This window comes from Tachyglossus aculeatus, chromosome 17 (assembly GCF_015852505.1).
Source record: "Tachyglossus aculeatus isolate mTacAcu1 chromosome 17, mTacAcu1.pri, whole genome shotgun sequence".
In the NCBI taxonomy this organism is placed as follows: domain Eukaryota; kingdom Metazoa; phylum Chordata; class Mammalia; order Monotremata; family Tachyglossidae; genus Tachyglossus; species Tachyglossus aculeatus.
The window spans coordinates 43,517,675-43,540,861 of record NC_052082.1 but is presented as its reverse complement, the minus strand read 5'-3'; the positions used below and the strand labels follow the sequence as shown (position 1 = coordinate 43,540,861).

The window sequence follows — 23,187 nt, the reverse complement described above, 5'->3', positions numbered from 1 at the left end:
CCCATCTCCATCACACCCCAGAATTATCCCACATCCTCCCCATTCCTCTTCTGCCCACCTATAAAGAAGGAAGAACGTGTCCAAGACAGAACTCCCCATCTTCCCACCCAAACCCCATATAATAATAATAGTAATGATGGTATCTAAGTGCTTCCCCCAATTCCTCTCCCCCTACTCCCCCTCCCCGTCCCCCCGCCTTACCTCCTTCCCCTCCCCACAGCACCTGTATGTATATGTTTGTACATATTTATTACTCTATTTATTTTACTTGTACATATTTATTCTACTTATTTTATTTGGTTTATATATTTTGTTGTCTGTCTCCCCCTCCTAGACCGTGAGCCCGCTGTTGGGTAGGGACCGTCTCTATATGTTGCAAACTTGTACTTCCCAAGCTCTTAGTACAGCACTCGGCACACAGTAAGCCCTCAATAAATACGATTGAATGAAGCGCTTACTATTGTGCGAAGCACCGTTCTAAGCGCTGGGGTAGATACAAGGTAATCAGGTTGTCCCACGTGGGGCTCAGTCTTAATCCCCATTTTACAGATGAGGTAACTGAGGCACAGAGAAGTGAAGTGACTTGCCCAAAGTCACACAGCTGACTAGATTAGAACCCACGACCTCTGACTCCCAAGCCCGGGCTCTTTCCACTAAGCCACGCTGCTTCCCCATCTTTCCCTTGACTTGGTTATCACTGTAGACAATACCGCTAGACTCCTTTTCTCGCAAGCCTGTAATCTTGTCGTTATCCTCGATTCGTCTCTCTCTTTCAACCCCCACGTTCAATCTGTCGATTCTACCTTCACGACCTCTCTAGAAGCCGCCCTTTCCACTCCATCCGAACTGCTGTCCTGCTGATCCAAGTTCCCATCATTTCCCTCCCTGACCACTGAGCAACGTGGCTCGGTGGAATAAGCCCGCGCTGTGGAGTCAGAGGTCAGAGATCAAATCCCGGCTCTGCCAATTGTCAGCTGTGTGGCTTTGGGCAAGTCACTTGAGTTCTCTGGGCCTCAGTGACCTCATCTGTAAAATGGGGATGAAAACTGTGAGCCCCCCTGGGGACAACCTGATCACCTTGTAACCTCCCCAGCGCTTAGAACAGTGCTTTGTACATAGTGAGCACTTAATAAATGCCATCATTATTATTATTACTGCATTAACTTCCTCTCTGACCTACCTGTATCCTATCTCTCCCCTCTCCAGTCCTTACTTCCCTCTTCTGCCCGGATCATTTTTCTGAAAAATTATTCAGTCCACGTCTCCGTACTCCTCAAGAACCCCCAGTGGTTGCCCATCCACCTCTGTATCAAACAGAAACTCCGTAACACCAGTTTTAATAGCGCTCAATCGGATCTCTCCCTCCTGTCTATCCTCAACGGTGACCTAGTTCAACCCAAACCATACACCATCATCATCATCATCAATCATATTTATTGAGCGCTTACTATGTGCAGAGCACTGTACTAAGCGCTTGGGAAGTACAAATTGGCAACATATAGAGACGGTCCCTACCCAACAGTGGGCTCACAGTCTAAAAGGGGGAGGCAGAGAACAAAACCAAACATACTAACAAAATAAAATAAATAGGATAGATATGTACAAGTAAAATAAATAAATAAATAAATAGAGTAATTATGTTATTACTTATATATTATATTATATATACATATAATATATATTATATATAATATATAATATATGATAATATATAATATATGATAATATATAATATAATAATATAATAATATAATAATATAATATAATATATGATATATAATATATATTATATATTTTAATAAATAAATAATAAATGCACTCTGCTCCTCTCACGCCAACCTACTCTCCGTACCTCCATCGCATCTATCCCACCACCGACCCTCGCCCACATCCTCCCCTTGGGTCTGGAACTCCTGCCCCCTTCATATCCGACAGTCCGCCACTTTCCTAAAATCACACCTCCTCCCAGAGACATTTCCCAGATTAAGCCCTTTATTTCCCTTACCTGCCCTCTCTTCCGGGCTGACTATGAACCCCCTCTGAGCCTCCCCTCAGCTTCGACTATGACTGTGTACCCCTTTATTCAATACCCACCCCAGTCCCACAGTACTGATGTAAATATTCTTATACTCTGCTATTTCACCTACCCCTAATTCACTTTAATGTTAGTCGATCAATCACCCCGCCTCCCGCCCCCCTGCCGTTAATAGTAATAATAATAATAATGGCATTTATTAAGCACTTTAGAGTGTAAGCTCCTTCTGAGAAGCAATTGTATTTACTGAGTGCTTACTGTTTGCAGAGCACTGTACAAAACACCTAAACGGCGTGGCCTAGTGGATAGAGCATTGGTCTGGGATGATGATGATGATATTTATTAAGCGCTTACTATGTGCAAAGCACTGTTCTAAGCGCTGGGGTAGATACCAGGCAATCAAGTTGTCCCACGTGGGGCGCACAGACTTAATCCCCATTTTCCAGATGAGGCCCAGAGAAGTGAAGTGACTTGCCCAAAGTCACCCAGCTGACAAGTGGTGGAGCCGGGATTCGAACCCATGACCTCTGACTCCAAAGCCCGGGCTCTTTCCGGTGAGCCACGCTGCTTCTCAGCCACGCTGCTTCTCCTTCTGGGAGTCAGAAGGACCTGGGTTCTAATTCTGGCCCTGCCCCTTGGCTGCTGAGTGACCTTGGACAAGTTGCTCAACTTCTCTGTGCCTCATTTACCTCATTGTAAAATGGGGATTAAGACCGTGAGCCTCATGGGGGACGGGGACTGTGCCCAACCTGATTTGCTTACAATCACCCCAGTGCTTAATACAGTGCCCAGCACATAGTAAGCACTTAACAAATACCATTAATATTGTGGGCAGGGGTGAACTTCCCCAAGTTATTAGTACAGTGATATGCAATCAATCAATCAATCGTATTTGTTGAGCGCTTACTGTGTGCAGAGCACTGTACTAAGCGCTTGGGAAGTACAAGTTGGCAACATATGGAGACAATCCCTACCCAACAGTGGGCTCACGGTCTACTGTGCACACAGTAAGTGTTCAATAAGTGCCAATGATTGATTGATTGAAGGAGCAGAGAAAGCAGGAGAGTGGAGTGTCAGAGAGAAGGGAGACTCAGGGTCAGCGTTGGGCCCTTGGCCCCTGGCTTGGGTCTGAGCTTGTGGCCGAGATCCTATGGTGGGGAAAGGCGGCAGAGGCTGGAGTAGAGTGGATGAGAGGTAATAAAGTGGCCATCGTGTCCCGGCTGCCCAGGAACCCTCCGGGAACCGGGATGGGAGTGAACGTGTGTAGGGGCTGGGCGGCGGGCGCCCCACCCTCATCCCCCAACTTCCCGTTGCAGGCGCAGAGGACACATCACTGCCAAATTTATCTGCTTTTATTGACAGTCACTTCCCACTTCTTTGGGCCCCCATGCAGAGGCCCAGCGGGCCCAGTGTCCCCTCTACGTGAGGGTGGTGGGAGAAGGCCGTGCCTGGGGGGCAGAGGGCTGGGAGCCACCCTCATGATCCTGAGTTAAGGGGAAGGGGCCTCACCACATGCTGGGGTCTTGTGCAGGCCGGGGAAGGGGTGGAGCCCACTGGACTTGAGGGGCTGGCTGGGATCTAGCTCAGCACGGTTTCCCTCGGAGCAAACTCCAGGCCTCTTCTCCACCCCCAGGCCCCGGAAGGATGAGGCTGAGCGAAAGGGACGGCGAGAGGCGTGGGGGAGTTTCTCCCCAAATAAACCGGTAAAAATCCCACACAGAGCTCTCCCCACCATCTTCTGGGCTGGAAAGGTCCAGGGTCCGGGGATGGAGTCCGGGCGCGGGGCCGCTCAGAGCAGGAGGGAGACCAAGAGGCCGGCGAGGGCGGGTGCCAGGGTCACGGCCCGGGCTGAGGGGAGCAGGGACCCGGCCCCTGAGTCCTGCACCTTGCGCTGCCCCCGGATCTGCACGGGCCGGAAATTGTCCTTCATGGACGTTGTTTTCTTATTGTCATAGAAGAGCGTCTTGGAGAAGGTGGTGATCTGTCGGGGAGCCGGGCCTGTCAGTCAGCTTGGCCCCATGACTGACCATTGAGCCCATCTGCCCTTCCCAGGGCCCCCCACCCATCCCCTTTTCGTGGATGTAGACCCCATCTGTAGGGAGAGGGGCGGCCAGATGGGTCTGTCCTGAGTTCACTTGTTCCCCAGGGGTAGTAGTGGGAGGGAGAGTTTCAGAGAAGCCTGAGTTTGGGGAGGAGGCCTCCTCGGGACCAGGATAGAATTGGGTTTCTTGGAAGTCCTCTGGTCTCTTGGGTTTGGCTCGGGCAGAGAAGGTGGTGAGGGAAGGGGCTGGCGGGCCGGATATACCTGATTCTCGTCGAGCTGTATCGGCTCCTTGAATAGGGTCCAGATCACCTTCTCCTGACAGTCGGGCGTGGTCAGGGAGCCCAGGTAGCGGAAGTATCTTTTCAGCTTGTCCGTGCTGGGGAGGAGGTCGGACAGGCGGGCCTTGGGCAGCGTGGACGACTCGTCTGGAGTGGGCACAGCGGAGGACAGAGGTGGGGGGGGGGGGCACCGGGCTGTTGGGAGTCTCAGCCACCCCACCCTTTCCCCGGCCACCCCTGGACCCCCCCCTCCCCGCTGGGCACACTGGGCCAGGGGAACACTGGTTCCCATCCACGTGGAACAGCGGGGAGGAGTACCACCCCTTCCCCTAGGACCCACCTTCCCCGGGGGGCTTCCCCTGCAAAGGGGGCAGAGAATGGGGGGCCTCCTCCATCTGCCACCCTGGGGGCAGTGTCCTCCCTTACCCTTCTCCTGGATCTTCGTCAGCAAGTTGATTACGTTTCTGAAGGCGGGGTTTTCAGACCCATTCTGAAAAAGGAACCAAGTCGGGGTGCTGAGACCCCACCTTGGGCCACCAGGTCTGACCTGATGGGTCGTCTGGCCTGGGGGGGAGGGCTCCAGGTGACCCCGCGGGGAACCCGGCGGGGAGGCGGAGGGGAAGTAAGGCCTTACCTTCCCTCTGCTCACACTCAATCCCCACCTCCCTTTCTCAATGATCTAGAAGCTACAGGTAGAGCCACCCAGAGACAGGTAGAGACAGACACTCGCAGGCGGAGTGAACACAAACATCTCTTTCCCCGGTGATGTGGGGGGCCGGCAGGGGAGTGGCGATGGACCGGGGTGGGGGAAGCATCCTGACCTTGACCAGGAAGCCCAGCACGGCAATACCCTCCCGGTCATCCCCCGCCGACGCTTCTGCCAGGTTTTGGAATTTCTCCTTGATGTGGACGATGTGTATCTGAGATAATAATAATAATAATAGTGATGGCATTTATTAAGCGCTTACTATGTGCAGAGCAATGTTCTAAGCGCTGAGCAATGTTCTGAGCACTGGAGATGGAGAGATGGAGAATGGGAGGAGAGGGGTTAACGACAGAGGGGACGGACAGAGCCAGAAGGGGGTGGGGGGCAAATTAGGGCAGAGGTTAGGTCATCCTTAACCCCCTCTCTGGCTGGGGGATGGTGGGAAGTGGGACTCTTCCCCTGATGCCCTCCAATGTCCAAGCCATCGATCAATGGCATTTATTAAGTGCTTACCGTGAGCAGAGCACTGTACTAAGTGATGGGGAGAATACAGTACAAGAGAGATGACAGACGCAATCCTTGCCCTGTATGGCCTAGTTGAAAGAGCAAGAGCCTGGGTGTCAGAGGACCTGGGTTCTAATCCTCCTCTGACACTTTGCTGTGAGGCCTCACTTTCTTCATCTGTAAAATGGGAATTAAATCTTACTCCTTACTGCTGGTCCCTAGACAGTCTAAGGGCTGTGACTCAAATGGGATAGGGACTGTGTCATCATCATCATCAATCGTATTTATGGAGCGCTTACTGTGTGCAGAGCACTGTACTAAGCGCTTGGGAAGTACAAGTTGGCAACAACTTGTTGTGTCCAGCCTGATTACCTTGTATCTGCCCCAGTACTTCTTGGCACAGTGCTTGACACATAAAAACATGGCCTAGTGGAGGGAACATAGTCCTGGGAGTCAGAGGACCTGGGTTCTAATCCCTGCCCTGCCACTTGTCTGCTGTGCGACCTTGGGCATATCATTTAACTTCTCTGGGCCTCAGTTACCTCAACTGTAAAGTGGGGAGTTAACCCCTCTTCCTGCTGAGTTAGACTGTAAATCCTATGCGGGGCGGGGGATGTATCTAATTTATCCTGCATTTTCCCCAGCACTTAGAACAGTGCTTGTCACATAGTAAGCGCTTAACTAACACCACAGGAAAAAAGTGCGTAACAAATAGGAAGAAAGAGAGGAAGGAAGAGGAGAGTCTACAGTCTGTTGGGCCGGTTGGGGGCAGGGATCTGGGGACACCAGGGTTAAAGGCCTTTCATTCATTCAGTTGTATTTACTGAGCTCCTACTGTGGGCAGAGCACTGTACTAAGCGCTTGGGAGAGTGCAATACAACAACGAACAGACCCATTCCCTGCCCACAACGAGCTCTCTAAGGAGGAGATGGTCGGGTATGAGGCTTGGAGGGACAACATTTGAGGAGAACCGGGTTGGTAGAAGGGAAGGCCTCCTGCCACCCGGTCCCTGTTGGGAGAGAGGCCCCGGGCAGCCATGCCCACCCCTGCCACCCACCTTGGGCCCCCGTACCTCCATGGCAAAGCTGTCCCCATCCAGAGTGTGCTCTGAGCCCCGCTCCACCGAGTCTGACCAGTGCAGGTGGAACTGGACGGCCTTGTAGGTCCCCTGCAGACCCCCGCCCGACAGCCCGAGCGGGTCTTCGAACGTCACTTCCACTGCCGGGGTGGAGGGAGACAGTGGGGACAAAGGTCAGGGCCAGCTCCCCACTCCTCTCCCAGGCTGTGGAACTGGGCCTTCCTCGTCCCCCTCTCCATCCCCCCACCCATCTTACCTCCTTCCCTTCCCCACAGCACCTGTATGTATGTATATATGTTTTTACATATTTATTACTCTATTTTACTGGTACATATCCATTCTATTTATTTTATTTTGATAGTATGTTTGGTTTTGTTCTCTGTCTCCCCCTTTTAGACTGTGAGCCCACTGCTGGGTAGGGACCGTCTCTATATGTTGCCAACTTTTGTACTTCCCAAGCGCTTAGTCCAGTGCTCTGCACACAGTAAGCGCTCAATAAATACGATTGATTTATTGATTGATTGATATTCTATTTATTTTATTTTGTTAGTATGTTTGGTTTTGTTCTCTGTCTCCCCCTTTTAGGCTGTGAGCCCACTGTTGGGTAGGGGCCGTCTCTATATGTTGCCAACTTGTACTTCCCAAGCGCTTAGTCCAGTGCTCTGCACACAGTAAGCGCTCAATAAATACGATTGATTGATTGCTCCCCAGGCCCCTCCCATCCAGGCCCCCTCCCCGAGTCCCCACTAGATTCCTCGGGGTGCCGCTCCTTAGGAAAGTAAAGGAATTGCCCGAAGCAGGGCCCTGGGGTGGAGGAGCTTGGATCCCCAGGGCTCTGCAGCCAGCTGGAGAAGGAAGGGGAGGGAAGGAAGTGAGGGAAGCAGATCCCTGCACCTTGGCCCCCTGAGGGAGACCCCTCTCCCATGGCATGGGGGGGGTGGGTGGGTAGCTCAACGATTTTCCCAAAGCAACACCTCCTCCCCATTCCTGTTCCCTCTGATCTTCTCCCTCTCTCCCTTTCTTCTCTCCCACTCTCAGACGCCTGGAAGGCGGTTGGCACAACAGAGAGTGGAGCCTGGGCAATCCGGTCCCAGAGGGTAGGGGGTGATGGTCTTTGAACTTGAGGGTGCCCTCTCCCTCCCCTCCCTGGTCAACTGTATTTATTGAACACTTATTGTGTTAATAATAATAATTGTGGTATCTTTTAAGCCCTTAGAGTGTGCCAGGCACTGCACTAAGCGCTGAGGTGGGTACAAGCAAATCAAGTTGGGCACAGTCCCTGTCCCACATGGGGTTCACAGGCTTAATCCCCAATTTACAGATGAGGTAACTGAGGCACAGAGAAGTGAAGTGATCATCATCATCAATCATATTTATTGAGCGCTTACTATGTGCAGAGCACTGTACTAAGCTCTTGGGAAGTACAAATTGGCAACATATAGAGACAGTCCCTACCCAACAGTGGGCTCACAGTCTAAAAGATTTGCCCAAGGCCACAAAGCAGCAGCAGAGCTGGGATTAGAACCCCCGAGCTTCTGGCTCCCGGGCCCGGGGCTCTAGCCAATATGCCAGAGCACTGTGCTAAGCGCTTGAGAGGGTATTTAGCCGCTGGATGCTACTCCAGGGGGCCTCTCATTGTCTTGTCCTTCCTCTGCTTCCTCCCACCTTGCCCCCGGGTTCAAAAAAGGGGTGAGGAGAAAGCCCCCCGAGGCCGGCAGCCCCCCGGCCAGGGCAGAGACTGACCCGAGTGCCCGTTGTTCTTGAGAGTCCATTTCTGCTCCTTGTCATAGTCGTGGAAGGAGAAGGGCCCCAGAGAGGCGTTGTACTTGACCTGGGCCGTTAAGATATTGATGGGCGACTGTTCGGAGCCGTTGCACTGGGTGTCCGAGAGCTGCGCCCACTCCCAGGGCCCTGCAAGGGGTGGAGGGGGTGAGCCACGGGGACGGGGCGGATTGAGATGTACCCGGGACACCCCCACCGGGGCTCTCTCTGTTGCCGACTTATACAGTCCCCAGCGCTTAGCGCAGTGCTCTGCACGCTGTAAGCGCTCCGGACAGACGACTGCAGGAAGGAAGGAATGAATGAACGCTCTGCTCCCCCCTCCCCACAGCACTGGTATACATTTCTACAGATTTATTCATTTTCCTTGTGCGTATTTACTACTCTATTCATTATACTTGTACATATGTACTATATTCATTCTACTTGTACATCATCATCATCATCAATCGTATTTATTGAGCGCTTACTACGTGCAGAGCACTGTACTAAGCTCTTGGGGAGTACAAATTGGCAACATATGGCAACACTGTACATACTACTCTATTCACTATACTTGTGCGTACTTACTACTGCTACTCATTATGGCATTTATTAAGTGCTTCCTATGAGCAAAGCACTGTTCTAAGCACTGGGGAGGTTACGAGGTGATCAGGGTGTCCCAAGGGGGGCTCACAGTCTTAAAACCCATTTTACAGATGAGGTCACTGAGGCTCAGAGAAGTGAAGTCCCCTCGTCCCCCTCTCCATCCCCCCCATCTTACCTCCTCCCCTTCCCCACAGCACCTGTATATATGTATATATGTCTGTACATATTTATTACTCTATTTATCTTGTACATGTCTATTCTATTTATTTTGTTAGTATGTTTGGTTTTGTTCTCTGATCACCTTGTAACCTCCCCAGTACTTAGAACAGTGCTTTGCACATAGTAAGCGCTTAATAAATGCCATTATTATTACAGTCTAGGGGCTTTGAGGAAAAGATGGAGGGGGAGAGAAGGCCCAGCCCTGACTACCCCCAACACCCCTGTCGAAATCGAGGGAGGAGTCCAGCAGCGTTCCCCAGCCCGCTCTGAGTGTCCAGGGCCTAGACTGGCCCCCTAACAGATGGTCACTGGCCCACGGAAATAGACCAGAGCTGAGGGAAATCAGGCTGCAGATGGGCAAGCACATTTTTCAATGATGACAGAAAATTCATCCCTCAGCCCTAGCCCCAGGCCTCCTGCCATTCACAGCCTCGGGCACGGCAGTTTGGGGCACCCCCTGCTTGTATCCCCCCCCCCAGGGAAGGGAGAGAGGTGATAGAAGCCAGGGCCTCAGGGGGACCACCCCCATCCCCCAAAAACACCCCCCCCCCCCACCAGCCCCCCGACTCACCTTGACAAGATTCAGCCTTAACCTGTGACTGGTAACACCAGTGTCCTGTAACCAATAATAATAATAATGTTGGTATTTGTTAAGCGCTTACTATGTGCCAAGCACTGTTCTAGGCGCTGGGGGAGATACAAGGTAATCAAGGTTGTCCCACGTGGGGCTTACAGTCTTCCTTCCCATTTTACAGATGGGGGAACTGAGGCCCAGAGAAGTTAAGTGACTTGCCCAAAGTCACACAGCTGACAAGTGGTGGGGCTGGGATTCGAACCCATGACCTCGGACTCCCAAGCCCGGGCTCTTTCCACTGAACCGCGCTGCTTCTCTAAGAACCAATCAATCAATCATATTTATTGAGCGCTTACTATGTGCAGAGAACTGTACTAAGCGCTTGGGAAGTACAAATTGGCAACACATAGAGACAGTCCCTACCCAACAGTGGGCTCACAGTCTAAAAGGGGGAGACAGAGAACAGAACCAAACATACCAACAAAATAAAATAAATAGGATAGAAATGTACAAGTAAAATAAATAAATAGAGTAATAAATATGTACAACCATATATACGTATATACAGGTGCTGTGGGGAAGGGAAGGAGGTAAGATGGGGGGATGGAGAGGGGGACGAGGGGGAGAGGAAGGAAGGGGCTCAGTCTGGGAAGGCCTCCTGGAGGAGGTGAGCTCTCAGCAGGGCCTTGAAGGGAGGAAGAGAGCTAGCTTGGCAGAGGGGCAGAGGGAGGGCATTCCAGGCCCGGGGGATGAAGAAACCCAGAAAGGGCAGAGTCAGGGGGTCTGCTCCAGCCCAACTTGGGGCTGGGAACTCCAGTCCACTCTGGAGAGGAGGCAGCAGGGAGCGGAGACATGGTTCCCCATAGTTCTCTCTCTTTTTATTTTTATAGTATCTGTTATGTGCTCTACTATGTACCAGGCACTGTACTAAGCGCTGGGGTAGATACAAGCTAATCAGGTTGGACACAATCCCCGTCCCACATAAGAGTGGCAGGCTTAATCCCCATTTTACAATTGAGGCACAGAGAAGTGGAATGACTTGCCCAAGGTCTCACAGCAGACAAGTGGCGGAGCCGGGATTCGAACCCACCCATTCATTGTCAATCAATCAATATTTTTTGAGCACTTACTGTGTGCAGAGCACTGTACTAAGCGTTTGAAAAGTTCAGTTCGGCAACAGAGACAATCCCTGCCCAACAACGGGCTCACAGTCTAGAAGGGGGAGACAGACAACAAAACAAAACAATAACATCAATAACATCAAAATAGATAGATAGCATTATAGATATATAAACATCATTAATAAAATTAACAGAATAATAAAGATGAACAGAGATACGGAGAAGCAGCATAGCTCCGTGGAAAGAGCACGGGCTTGGGAGTCCGAGTTCATGGGTTCAAATCCTGGCTCAACCACTTGTCAGCTGTGTGACCTTGGGCAAGCCACTTCACTTCTCTTTGCCTCAGTGACCTCATCTGCAAAATGGGGATTAAGACTGTGAGCCCCCCGTGGGACAACCTGATCACCTTGTATCCTCCCCAGCGCTTAGAATAGTGCTTAGCACATAGTAAGCGCTTAACAAGTGCCATCATTATTATACACACATGCTGTGGGAAGGAGAACCCATGACCTTCTGGCTCCTCAGCCATGAGGCTTTTTTGGCAGGGGCTGTCCTAGCTGCCTGGAGAGCTGGCCGGAGAGGGACTGACCAGATAAGGGCTGACTGAAGAGGGGATGATGAGGGCCTCCCAGCCTTCATACATGAACTTAGGAGGTGGAGCAAGGAGGGAGGGAGGAGAAGAGCGGGTCACTGGTGGGAATCCAGCTGCATGAAGAACACAAGAGCTAGTCCTGAGCTCCCTCCCCCTCATTGCCCCTGGGAAGAGGGCTTAGTGGGGACTGAGGACGCCTGGTCCTTCTGCTGAGACATTCACATCCTTAAACAAACAAGCTTGTCCGCCTCCATGCCCTCCTCCACGCCCGCCTTCCTGCTAGCTCTGCCTGTTGGCCTGCAAGCCAGGCAACCCCCTGTCCCCGAATGACCTGAGATCTAAATCCCCTGGCAGGACAGAGGGGGCCTGGGAAGCTTGGGGGGCGGAGGGGGAGTCCAGCTGGGTCTCCTGGGCACAGCAGAGAGGGGCGGACCTTTAGGTGGAAGAGTCCATGTCGGGGGGAAGGCACCTCTGGCTGCCCCAGGCTGATGGAGGGGCTGGGAGAGACATCATCATCATCATCATCAATCGTATTTATTGAGCGCTTACTATGTGCAGAGACATCTCCACTAGCCGACTGTTCCCCCTCCTCCCTTCCCCAGCTGCCCTCGCCGCTGCTGAATTCTCCTTTCCCGTTTCTCCCACTTCCCTCCTGCTCTCCTTGACGGGGAAGGGGCTTAAAATGCAGCCTGCCAACTCTGGGGGCACAGGGTGGAAAAGCCTGCTCTCCTTGGCACAAGCTCATGGATGGAATCTCCCTGCTGTCATCACCACCATCATCATTCTCATCAGCACCAACATCGATGGTATTTATTGAGGACTTACTGTGTGCAGAGCACTGTACTAAGCACTGGGGAGAGTACAATAGACAAGATCCCGGCCTCGAGGAGCTTACCATCTAGTGCACCACCTTGGAAAATGCCAAGACAGAGAAACTGAGACAGGGAGACTGAGAGACTGAGACAGAAAGACTAGGAGTAGAGAGACAGAGGGGGAAACACAGCTAGAGAGGCAGAGATGGAGAGACAGAGGCTTGGAGATACAGCAGAGACAGGGAAACAGGCTAGGAAACAAACAGAGATTAGGAGATAAACAGGAAAACAGAGACTGACAGGACAGTCAGAGAATGTGAGAGAGGAGAGGGCAGGGAGGAAAAGGAGGACCAGAGCAAGATCATCATCATCATCATCATCAATCGTATTTATTGAGCGCTTACTGTGTGCAGAGCACTGTACTAAGCGCTTGGGAAGTACAAATTGGCAACATATAGAGACAGTCCCTACCCAGCAGTGGGCTCACAGTCTAAAAAGGGGAGACAAAACCAAACATACTACAAAATAGAATAGATATGTACAAGTGAGAGTAATAAATATGTACAAACATATACATATATACAGGTGCTGTGGGGAAGGGAAGGAGGTAAGATGGGGGGGATGGAGAAGGGACGAGGGGGAGAGGAAGGAAGGGGCTCAGTCTGGGAAGGCCTCCTGGAGGAGGTGAGCTCTCAGTAGGGCCTTGAAGGGAGGAGGAGAGCTAGCTTGGCGGATGGGCAGAGGGAGGGCATTCCAGAGCAAGATGTTTGGGGATAATCCACTCCCTGGGATTCTACCCCCGGGGCACTGAGTGTCCTCTGTCCTGTTTCCAGCTACCCCAAATCGAATTAATCAATGGTATTTATTGAGCACTTGCTGTGTGCAAAGCACTGTGCCAAGCACTTTGGAGAGTACAATATAAAAGACACATCCCCTGCCCACAACGACCTTACGATCTAGAGCGGGGAGACAGACCTTAATAGAAATAAGGTCTATTTTTTATTAATAAGAAATAAATAAGGTCTATTGGACATAAGTGCTGTGGGGCTGGGAGGGGGCTCCACCCAATCTTGGGGTTTCTACCGCTCGCCGCCCAAAGGACTGGGGGCTAGTGGAGGGATCCAGGCCTGTGAGTCGCTGAGCATCCAGGGGAGCTGGCAAGGTGGGGTCAGAACTGTCCAGCCTCGTCAGGGCGTTGAGAAGCTGCCCGCAAGGTCATCCGGAGATGCGGTTGGTAACACTACCTGGATCTGGCAAGGTTTCCCCTCGCGTTGAGTAGGATGGTTCGTTTCCTTTGGAAACCAGAGAGGGAAAGGGAGAGGGGGCAGAGGAAGAGAGAAGGGGTGGGAGAGAGAACAGGGAGAGGAGATGCGGAGAGGAGGGATAAGGGCAAGTGAAGAGGGAAAGGAGTGAGACAAAGACAGAGGAATTGAAGTCCAGAAGGCAGGGTGGAGGCCGTTGGGGCAAGAAATCCCCTCTAACAGTTTAGGTTGGAAGGGGAAGGGGCTTGGCCCGGCTGGGTGAGGCAGGGCTATTTATTGACCCTGGCCAGGTTCCCCCTTTTTTCCTCCGCTCAATGAATGGAATTGAGCGACTAATGTGTGCAGTGCACTGCGCTAAACACTTGGGAGAGTACAACTGGACAGTTGGCAGACGCCTTCCCTGCCCACGGCGAGCTACAGTCTAGAGGAGGATCACAGAGGTTAATATAAATAAGTAATTTATAATATCGAATTTATAGACCTGGGGTGAATACCGTGCCCAAAGGTCACAGATCCGAGTGCAGAGGCGACACGGAAGGGAGGAGGAGCAAGAGAAAAGAGGGCCTAATCGGGGAAGGCCTTTTGGAAGAGATGCGACCTTAATAAGACTTCGAAGGTGGAGAGAGGGGTGGTCTGGTGCGTACGGAGGGGGAGGATGGGGGGAAAAGGGTCGGCAGTGAGATGACAGTCGAGATTGGGACACAGTGAGCCAGCTGTCATTACAGGAGTGAAGTGTGTAAGCTCTGCTGTTAATCTTCCCCCCGTCCAGTGGCAAGGGAATGAATAATAATTATTATTATAGTTATGGTATTTGTTCAGTGCTTACAGTCGAGATTGGGACACAGTGAACTAGCTGTCATTAGAGGAGTGAAGTGTGTAAGCTCTGCTGTTAATCTTCCCCCCATCCAGTGGCAAGGGAATGAATAATAATTATTATTATAGTTATGGAATTTGTTCAGCGCTTAGTCTGTGCCAGGCACTGTTCTAAGCACTAGGGTAGACACAAGTTAATCGGGTGGGACACAGCCCCTGTCCTAAGTGGGGCTCACAGCCTCAATCCCCATTTTACAGATGAGGTAACTGAGGCCCAGAGAAGTGAAGTGCCTTGCCCCAGGCCACACAGCAGACAAATGGTGGAGTCTGGATTAGAACCCATGACCTTCTGACGTCCGGGCCACTGCGCCATGCTGCTTCCTCAATCCGTCAGTGGTATGTATTGAGCACTTAATGTGTGGCGCAGCAAAGAGCTATGGAGCGGTGGGTGTTGGGGGTCCGGCCAGTAGTTGGGAGCTGGGTGACCAGGGAGACTGAGGCCTTGCGATCCTCCAGAGTTAGAGTGCAGCTTGATAATCAATCGATCCATCAATCAATTCGCATCTGGACCCCTGCGGGGGGGGATGTCTGAGGACATACTGTAACCAGAACCCTCACCCTTCTGTAGCCGCCTCAGCTAAGGTAACTGCCACACTTCCCTTACTGCCCCTGGTCCTGAGGTCCCTGTGCCTGAGGGAGGTGGGATGGAGGCAGGGGGGCGGAGAGGGGAAGGTAAGTACTAAGTACTCAGCCCTCCTCCTCCAGGCAGTAAGGGGCTGTGCCATTGGCACCGAACTCAAAGCCCCCTCAGTGAGTGGTGGCTTTCCCGATAATTTCTCCCTCCCCTGCCTCGCCTCAAATAATAATAATGATGTCGTTTTTTGAACGCTTACTATGTGCCAAGCACCATTCCAAGCGCTGGGGTGGTTACGAGGTAATCAGGTTGTCCCGCAGGAGGCCCACAGTCTTAATCCCCATTTTACAGATGAGGTCACTGAGGCGCAGAGAAGTCAAGTGGTTTGCCCGAGGTCACGCAGCAGACAAGTGGCGGTGGCGGGATTAGAACCCACGTCCTCCGACTCCCAAGCCTGTGCTTTTGCTACTAAGCCAGGCTGCTTCTCCTATCTGGTCTCTGGTCACTTCTGGCCTTCGTGAACTCCGCCGGCCACCCTCCCCCGAGGGCCGAGAGGAGGAGACCAGGGGCCAGGGCGGACCTCATCATCATCATCATCATCAATCGTATTTATTGAGCGCTTACTGTGTGCAGAGCACTGTACTAAGCGCTTGGGAAGTGCAAGTTGGCAACATATAGAGACAGTCCCTACCCAACAGTGGGCTCACAGTCTAGAAGGGGGAGACAGAGAACAAAACAAAACACATTAACAGAATAAAATAAATAGAATAGATATGTACAAGTAAAATAAATACATAAATAGAGTAATAAATCCGTACAAACATATATACATATATACAGGTGCTGATGACCTGTTAGGTAGGGACCGTCTCTATATGCTGCCGATTTGTACTTCCCAAGCGCTCCATAAACACAATTGAATGAATACATACCCCGGCGTTTAAAACAGTGCTTGGCACATAGTAACTGCATTACACATACCGTCATTATTATTATTATTCTGCCCTCCCTCCCCGGGGTCTGAAGAGGCGAGAGGAGAGTCCGGCGAGCCCTGGGGAATGAAAACTTTGGTCTGCAGCCCTCTTCCCAGAGCCATTGGGGTCAGTGGGGCGGCTTACCTCCTTCCCTTCCCCACAGCACCTGTATATATGTATATATGTTTGTACATATTTATTACTCTATTTATTTATTTATTTTACTTGTAAATATCTACTCTATTATTTTATTTTGTTAGTATGTTTGGTTTTGTTCTCTGTCTCCCCCTTTTAGACTGTGAGCCCACTGTTGGGTAGGGACTGTCTCTATATGTTGCCAACTTGGACTTCCCAAGCGCTTAGTACAGTGCTCTGCACACAGTAAGCACTCAATAAATACGATTGATGATATGCTTGTACATATTTATCACTCTATTTTACTTGTACATATCTATTCTATTATTTTATTTTGTTAGTATGTTTGGTTTTGTTCTCTGTCTCCCCCTTTTAGACTGTGAGCCCACTGTTGGGTAGGGACTGTCTCTATATGTTGCCAACTTGGACTTCCCAAGCACTTAGTACAGTGCTCTGCACACAGTAAGCGCTCAATAAATACGATTGATTGATTGATTGGCTCCAGGATTGGGGAGGAAGGGTTGAGGGGGGTCTCCCGACCTACCCCCGTACCCTGCAAACCCCAGGCCTGAGCAGGGGCTGGGAGACGGGACGATGCCAGGGCGGAGGGCCTTTATCCAGCTTTAGGGGTCTCGCCTTTTGGAACCGCTCTGGGCTTCCAGTACCCTTGCATTCGTTCGTTCGATCGTATTTATCGGGCACTTACTGTGTGCAGAGCACTGTAGTAAGCGCTTGGGAGAGTAAAATGGAAAAATAAAAGGACACATTCCTTGTCTGCAGTGAGCTTCCAGGAAGGCCCAGAGTCCCAGCCAGAAGGGGAAAAAAGGGTGGAGGAGAAGGAAGCCTGGAGGGCGGAGAGGCTGTCCTCTGTCTAGAGCTGGGAGCGGTGTAATAATAATGATGGAATTTGTTAAGTGCTTCCTATGTGCAAAGCACTGTTCTAAGCGCTGGGGAGGTTACAAGGGGATCAGGTTGTCCCCCATAGGGCTCACAGCCTTAATCCCCATTTTCCAGATGAGGGAACTGAGGCCCAGAGAATCAATCAATCAGTCAATCAATAGTATTTATTGAGCGCTTACTGTGTGCAGAGCACTGTACTAAGCGCTTGGGAAGTACAAAGCAGTGAAGTGACGTGCCCAAAGTCACCCAGCTGACAAGTGGTGGAGCCGCGATTTGAACCCATGACCTCTGACTCCAAAGCCCGGGCTCTTTCCACTGAGCCACAAATTTGTTAAGCGCTTCCTATGTGCAAAGCACTGTTCTAAGCGCTGGGGAGATATAAGGTGATCAGGTTGTCCCACGTGGGGCTCACAGTCTTAATCCCCATTTTATAGATGAGGGAACTGAGGCACAGAGAAGTGAAGTGACTTGCCCAAAGTCACACAGCTGACAATTGGCGGAGCCGGAATTTGAACCCATGACCTCTGATTCCAAAGCCCGTGCTCTTTCCACTGAGCCAATGATAATAACAAGGGCAATAATTGTGGCATTTGTTAAGCGCTTACTATATGCCAGGCTATATGTACTATATGCTTAGTACAGTGCTCTGCACACAGTAAGCGCTCAATAAATACGATTGAATGACTGGGGTAGATACACGCAAATAGGGTTGGACACAGTCCCTGTGGTATTTAAGTGCTTACTATATGCCAGGCTATATGTACTATATGCTTAGTACAGTGCTCTGCACACAGTAAGTGCTCAATAAATACGACTGAATGACTGGGGTAGATACACGCAAATAGGGTTGGACACAGTCCCTGTGGTATTTGTTAAGCGCTTGTTATGTGCCAAGCACTGTCCTAAACCCTGGGGAAGGTCCAAATTAGTCAGGTTGGACACAGTCCCTATCTCACATGGGGCTCTTAATTCCCATTTTACAGATGACATAACGGGGGGGCAGAGAAGTTACACAGCAGAAGCGTGGCGGAGTCAGGATTATTAATAATAATAATGATGATGGTATTTGTTAAGCGCTTCCTCTGTGCCGAGCGCTGTTCTAAGCACTGGGGTAGAGACCCAAGTCATTCTGCTGCCCAAGCCTGTGCTGTATGCATTAAGCCCCGCTCTATGCATTAGTGGGGGGGAGGGAGTCAATCAATCAATCAATCGTATTTATTGAGCACTTACTGTGTGCAGAGCACTGTACTAAGCGCTTGGGAAGTACAAATTGGCAACGTATAGAGACAGTCCCTACCCAACAGTGGGCTCACAGTCTAAAAGGGGGAGACAGAGAACAAAACCAAACATACTAACAAAATAAAATAAATAGAATAGATAGGTACAAGTAAAATAAATGAATAGAGTAATAAATATGTACAAACATATATCCATATATACAGGTGCTGTGGGAAATGGGGGAGGGGAGAGACGAGTCAGAGGGGCGGGGGGTCGGTCCCCAACCCGGCCCCACCCCAGAGCCCCGCCCGGGCGGCCGACGACAGTGGGGGGGGGGGGGGGGGTGCTTCTTGGGAGTCGGAGGTCATGGATTCTAATCCTGCCTCCGCCACTTCAATCAATCAATCGTATTTATTGAGCACTTACTGTGTGCAGAGCACTGTACTAAGCTCTTGGGAAGTCCAAGTTGGCAACATATAGAGACAGTCCCTACCCAACAGTGGGCTCACAGTCTAGAAGGGGGAGACAGAGAACAAAACCAAACATATTAACAAAATAAAATAAATAGAATGGATATGTACAAGCAAAATAAATAGAGTAATAAATATGTACAAACATATATACAGGTGCTGTGGGGAAGGGAAGGAGGTAAGACGGGGGGGATGGAGAGGGGACGGAGGGGGAAAGGAAGGAGGGGGTTCAGTCTGGGAAGGCCTCCTGGAGGAGGTGAGCTCTCAGTAGGGCCTTGAAGGGAGAAAAATATGGAACGCTTCACGAATTTGCGTGTCATCCTTGCGCAGGGATCAGCTGTGTGACTTTGAGCAAGTCGCTTCACTTCTCCGGGCCTCAGTGACCTCATCTGTAAAATGGGGATCACGACTGTGAGCCCCCCGTGGGCCAACCTGATCGCCTTGTAACCTCCCCGGGGCTTAGAACAGTGCTTTGCACATAGTAAGCGCTTAATAAATGCCATTATTATTATTCTTCTCCTCTGTGCCGGGAGGGAAACTGAGGCCCGCTTAGGGCTGGAACCCAGGAGGGCCCTGGCGGTGGGGGCTCCCGGCTCACCAGGCCAGAGAGTGACCCCTGCTCCGCCCCCACGGCTGCCTTTTCATCTTTCAACGAAAACCGGCTCAGGAGAGGGGGCCGGGGGGCCGGGGGCCCCTCCTGGACCCCCCTCGCCCCCCGGGGCCGTCCCCAGATGGACCCCCACACCGGCCCAACCACCGGAGCCCCAACCTCCAGAGCCTGGCAGGACAGAGAGAAGCAGCGTGGCTCAGTGGAAAGAGCCCGGGCTTCGGAGTCAGAGGTCGTGGGTTCAAATCCCGGCTCTGCCCATTGTCTGCTGTGTGACCTTGGGTAAGTCACTTGACTTCTCTGAGCCTCAGTTAACTCATACGGAAAATGGGGATTAAGACTGTGAGCCCCCCGGGACAACTCGATCACCGTGTATCCTCCCTAGCGCTGTTGGGTAGGGACCGTCTCTATATGTTAGTACAGTGTTAGTACAGTACTAAGCGCTTAGTACAGTGCTCTGCACACAGTAAGCGCTCAATAAATACGATTGATGATGATATGTTGCCAACTTGTACTTCCCAAGCGCTTAGTACAGTGCTCTGCACACAGTAAGCGCTCAATAAATACGATTGATGATGATATGTTGCCGACTTGTACTTCCCAAGCGCTTAGTACAGTGCTCTGCACACAGTAAGCGCTCAATAAATACGATTGATTGATTTGCACATAGTACGCGCTTAACAAATGCCATTATTATTATTATTATTATTGAAGCATTCATGCATACATACACACACACACACCCCTCCTCCGCCCCCAACGTTAACACTGAAGCATGCATACGTGCATGCATTCATATATACAGATCAGTGCTTGGCACATACTAAGTGCTTAACGAATACCATCATTATTCTACACACACACCCCTCCCCCGCCCCCAACGTTAGCATTGAAACATGCATGTATACATGCGTGCATACATCCCTCCCCCGCCCCCAACGTTAACATTGAAACATGAATGTATACATGCGTGCACACATCCCTCCTCCTCCCCCAACGTTAACATTGAAACATGCACGCATACATACGTGCATGCATACATACACGCATACATACGTGTATGCATACATACACACACCCCTCCTTCGCCCCCAACCTTAACATTGAAACATGCATGCATACATACGTGCATGCATGCATACACACACACACCCCTCCTCCGCCCCCCACGTTACAGATCCAACCGTTCAGACACTCATTCAATCAATCAATCAATCAATCGTATTTATTGAGCGCTTACTGTGTGCAGAGCACTGTACTAAGCACTTATTCATTCATTCAATTGTATTTATTGAGCAGTAACTGTGTGCAGAGCACTGGACTAAGCGCTTAGGGATCCAGAAGGTGTCTCTCGCACCGATACCCTTCTACAATAGGCGGTGTGTCACGCCCAGGGTCCCGCAAATTTAGTGTCTCTCTCTATCTCTAATAATAATAATAATGTTGGCATTTGTTAAGCACTTACTTAGCAGAGTGGCTCAGTGGAAAGTGCATGGGCTTGGGAGCCGGAGGTCATGGGTTCTAATCCCGGCTCTGCCGTTTGTCAGCTGTGTGACTTTGGGCAAGTCACTTCACTTCTCTGGGCCTCAGTGTCCTCCTCTGTAAAGTGGGGATTAAGACTGTGAACCCCACGTGGGACAACCCGATTACCTTGTATCCCCCCCAGTGCTTAGAACAGTGCTTGGCACATAGTAAGCGCTTAACAAATACCATCATTATTATTATCACTTCACTTCTCTGGGCCTCGGTTCCGTCATCTGTAAAGTGGGGATGAAGACTGTGAGCCCCAGGTGGGCCAACCTGATTACTTGTATCCCCCCCAGCGCTTAGAACAGCGCTTGGCACATAGTAAGTGCTTAACAAATACCATCATCATCATTGTTATTATTACTTCACTTCTCTGGGCCTCGGTTCCCTCATCTGTAAAACGGGGATGAAGACTGTGAGCCCCACGGGGGACAACCGGATCACCTTGTAACCTTCCCAGCACTTAGAACAGTGCTTTGCACATAGTAAGCGCTTAACAAATGCAGTCATCATTCTGAGGATGGTGATGTGGGGACGGGGGGGGGGGCATCACTCCGGGCCAGGGGGAGGCCGGGGGCCGGGGGGCGGCGGCGGGCCGGGCGAGGACGCGGTGCCCCCAGGCCCTCCTCCTCCTCCTCCGCCCGCGGTGCCCCCCGCGGTGCCCCCATGCCCCCCGTCCGCGGGTGGGAGTTGGGCCCGGGGCCCGGGGGCAGGACTTACCTGGGCCGGAGGCGGCAGCGGCGGCGGGCAGGACCAGGGCCAGGACCAGGGGCAGGGCCAGGGGCAGGGCCAGGAGCAGGGCCACGGGGGGCACCGGGGGCCCGGGGGGCACGGGGGTCCCGGGGGGCACAGGGGTCCCGGGGGGCCGGGCGGCCCGCGCCAGCATCAGGGGCCGGGGCTCGGTCCGCATCCTCGGGCCCGCAGGACCCCCCTGGGGCCGCCCCCGGCCCGGGCCCGGCCTTTACAGCCGCGGACGGGGGAGACGCCCCCGGCCCCACCCCTCCCCTCCCCTGCCACCCCCTGCCATCCCCGGGCCCCGCCCCCGGGGGCCGCACCCCGCAGCCGCCCACGGAGAGGGGGGCAGCGGGGCAGGGGACAGGGAGGAGGGGGCAGGGGACAGGGGGCAGGGGGCAGGGAGGAGGGGACAGGGGGCGGGGGGCAGGGAATAGGGGGCAGGGAGTAGGGGGCAGGGGGCAGGGGGCAGGGAATAGGGGGCGGGGAGTAGGGGGCAGGGGCAGGGAATAGGGGACAGGGGGCAGGGAATAGGGGACGGGGAGTTGGCGGCAGGGGCAGGGAGTAGGAGACAGAGGGCAGGGAATAGGGGACGGGGAGTTGGCGGCAGGGGCAGGGAATAGGGGACGGGGGCAGGGAGTAGGGGGCAGGGAGTAGAGGACGGGGGCGGGGAGTAGGGGACAGGGGGCGGGGGGCAGGGAATAGGGGACAGGGAGTAGGGGGCAGGGGCAGGGAATAGGGGACGGGGCAGGGAGTAGGCAGGGGACAGGGGGCGGGGGGCAGGGGACAGGGGGCGGGGGGCAGGGAATAGGGGACGGGGGCAGGGAGTAGGGGGCAGGGGGCAGGGAATAGGGGACAGGGAGTTGGGGGCAGGGGACAGGGGACAGGGAATAGGGGACGGGGCAGGGGGTAGGGGGCAGGGGGTAGGGGCAGGGGGCAGGGGGCAGGGGGCAGGGGACAGGGGACAGGGAATAGGGGACGGGGCAGGGGGTAGGGGGCAGGGGGTAGGGGACGGGGGCAGGGGGTAGGGGGCAGGGGGTAGGGGACGGGGGCAGGGAATAGGGAACAGGGGGCAGGGGGCAGGGAGTAGGGGGAAGGGGACAGGGGCGGAGGCAGGGAATAGGGGACGGGGCAGGGAGTAGGGGGCAGGGGGCAGGGAGTACGGGGCAGGGAAAGGGGGCAGGGAGCAGGGAGCAGGGGGCAGGGAGTAGGGGGCAGGGGGCAATCAATCAATCGTATTTATTGAGCGCCTACTGTGTGCAGAGCACTGGACCAAGCGCTTGGGAAGTCCAAGTCGGCAACAGATAGAGACGGTCCCTACCCGACAGCGGGCTCACGGTCTCGAAGGGGGAGACAGACGACAAAACCAAACATATTAACAAAATATAATAAATAGAATAGTAAATTCATTCATTCAATCGTATTTATTGAGCGCTTACTGTGTGCAGAGCACTGGACCAAGCGCTTGGGAAATACAAGTCGGCAACAAATAGAGACGGCCCCTACCCGACAGCGGGCTCACAGTCTAGAGGGGGGAGACAGACAACAGAACAAAACATATTAACAAAATAAAATGAATAGAATA

General features: G+C 52.5%; 1 protein-coding gene across 1 annotated transcript; it reads right to left on the bottom strand.

Moving 5' to 3' along the window:
* Positions 1–3,378: 3,378 nt before the first annotated feature.
* Positions 3,379–21,607, bottom strand: CA4 (carbonic anhydrase 4). Its single transcript, XM_038759425.1, has 9 exons — positions 21,591–21,607; positions 13,575–13,622; positions 9,803–9,847; positions 8,389–8,556; positions 6,640–6,785; positions 5,179–5,277; positions 4,784–4,847; positions 4,341–4,504; positions 3,379–4,016 (listed from the first exon to the last, which is right to left on the bottom strand). The coding sequence occupies exons 5-9, from the start codon at positions 6,643–6,645 to the stop codon at positions 3,825–3,827; spliced, it is 525 nt and encodes a 174-aa protein (XP_038615353.1). The 5' UTR covers positions 6,646–6,785; positions 8,389–8,556; positions 9,803–9,847; positions 13,575–13,622; positions 21,591–21,607; the 3' UTR covers positions 3,379–3,824.
* Positions 21,608–23,187: the final 1,580 nt, after the last annotated feature.

Bases quoted from the DNA above. Each gene is read 5' to 3' on its own strand.
- CA4 (XM_038759425.1), bottom strand. The intron at 4,848-5,178 runs GTCAGGATGCTT...TTCCTTTTTCAG, and splicing joins TGCTGGGCTTCCTGGTCAAG to AATGGGTCTGAAAACCCCGC. The intron at 4,017-4,340 runs GTATATCCGGCC...GCTCCCCGACAG, and splicing joins TACAGCTCGACGAGAATCAG to ATCACCACCTTCTCCAAGAC.